Here is a 2056-nt window from a genome sequence, read left to right on the forward strand (position 1 = left end):
GAGACCAATTTTATGAATCATTACAAATAAGTAGACTAAAATCGTAATTAACACAATTAAGTACTAATTACTCATTCACTGTCTAAAAAAATAAAAAATAAAATATTAGGCTAATAAACTATCAAATTTGTAGCGTTGAATGATTTGATTCTTTATAAACTTTTTGTTCTTATGTTTAGAAGCAGTGCGAGTAATAGTTAGCCCCTAAGCTAAAATGAAGAAATAAGTGAAGAAGAATATTTATAATTGAATTGAACAAAGCCACACTTTGCGTACAAAATATTTACAAAGCTTAGTTAACCTAGTTCAGCTAACTAATAAACACACACACTATCAAAAAAAACTCTTCCGTTGTTGTTGAATTTACGAACTAAAAGTGTTCCCTGTTATGGAATCAGAAGATTCTCCACCAAAATCCATAAGCCTCATAAGTTGCTGAAAATCAGCTTCCCCAATCCTATCCCAAAAGTCACAATTCATATTATTATTATTATTATTATTATTATTCCCAAATCCAACCGTTTTCTCAATTTGAATTCCCTGATTCGAATTCTCATCCTTAATATGCTCCTTCGGAGCTTCCTCTGTGTGTTGCATATTAAGTGATTCGTCAACAAGGGGAAAATTGAGCTTAGCCCTGGGCCCACGGAACTCAATGGCGGCATTATCATATGCTCTGGCGGCTTCCTCCGCCGTGGTAAAAGTTCCGAGCCAAACACGGGCCGCGCGTTTCGGGTCGCGAATCTCGGCGGCCCATTTTCCCCACGGCCTCTGTCTCACTCCTCTGTATTTCTTCTTCACTCTCTTTTGTTTTTTCTTGTTCTCTTCAGGAAAGAAATTGCATCCCAAACACCCTGCTATGTTGCATTCTCGGCACGTTTCCGTGTTCGCCACCGCTGGGACTAATTTATCTAAGCTACTAGTTCCGACGGCCGCATCCGGGAGGCGAAATTCGGGTACTGAATTACTGGCTGATGCGGAGGTGGAGCCAGAGACGACATTTGTTAAGGCGGCAACGATGACGGAGAGTTCTTGTTCGGTGGTGAGGTTGGTGGGGGAAAAGGAGAAGGAGGAAGAGTAATTGTAATTCATGTTTGGGAAATGTAGAAAATAAGAGGTTGTTGTTATGTTGGTGTTTAAGGTATTTTGAAGTGTTTGGTTTGGGAGTGTTGAACGAAAGTCAGAGAATGGAAGTTGGATTATATACAGTTTGGGGATGACGTGGATAAATAAAGCCAGCTGTTTACACAGTTCACACACGGCTCGCTTTTGGTCTTTGGATTAAGTAATATTAATCACGTGGGGTATATTGTAATTTGGAAGTGATGAAATGAAAAACTGAAAGGTGCCAGATAGGATTTTGACATGTGACGTTGTATTATCACCACACGACACAAATGTCACTTCTAGTTCTATATTCGAGAGAGCATTTTTAGAATATATTTATTTGACAAAAAAATAGTATTCCTTCTAGATTCAATACAGTACTACCATGTAGAAAGCGAAAGAGAGCTAGCTCACTTCAGTGTAAAAACTGTGTTTTGACGTTTCATTTTATGGTTGACCCGTTCCATTTTGAAAATAAGGAGACTACGGAATTTATAATTTAGTCAAACTTTTTTCATATATTTGTGTATTGATCCCAAAAAAATACCCCTATTAATGTTTTTATCTAATTTTATTTTGAGTTAATACAGAAAAATGTTATTATTCATATAAATTCATTCTATAATAATCATGACTTTTATTTATTTATTAAACTCATGAGAGTAATTGATTAACTGATAAATGGAAAAATAACACAATTTCTTATATATTATTTTTTTTTCAAACACTCAATTCTTGCAATTAAATTTTTGAATATGAAGAGCTTTTTTCTCATGTTTTTTTTTATGTTGAAGATATTGCTAGGTTTCTTAATTTTTAATGAAAAAAAATATATTTTTTAAATTATTAAAAATAATCTTATGTGTCTTGTCATTTCAATTTTTTTTAATAAAAATATAAAAAAAACATGATTAACTTGTTCATATTTTAAAAGATAAAGGACCTTACA

The 2056-nt window shown here is 33.9% G+C and overlaps 1 protein-coding gene across 1 annotated transcript; it reads right to left on the bottom strand.

Annotated features, from left to right (window-relative positions):
- Window positions 1–223: 223 nt before the first annotated feature.
- Window positions 224–1180, bottom strand: LOC101499805 (ethylene-responsive transcription factor ERF109-like). Its single transcript, XM_004505157.4, has one exon. It carries the CDS (start codon window positions 1090–1092, stop codon window positions 364–366), a length of 729 nt encoding a protein of 242 aa, XP_004505214.1. The 5' UTR covers window positions 1093–1180; the 3' UTR covers window positions 224–363.
- Between the last annotated feature and the right edge of the window lie 876 nt (window positions 1181–2056).

The sequence above is a fragment of the Cicer arietinum genome, chromosome 6 (assembly GCF_000331145.2).
Source record: "Cicer arietinum cultivar CDC Frontier isolate Library 1 chromosome 6, Cicar.CDCFrontier_v2.0, whole genome shotgun sequence".
Taxonomy (NCBI): domain Eukaryota; kingdom Viridiplantae; phylum Streptophyta; class Magnoliopsida; order Fabales; family Fabaceae; genus Cicer; species Cicer arietinum.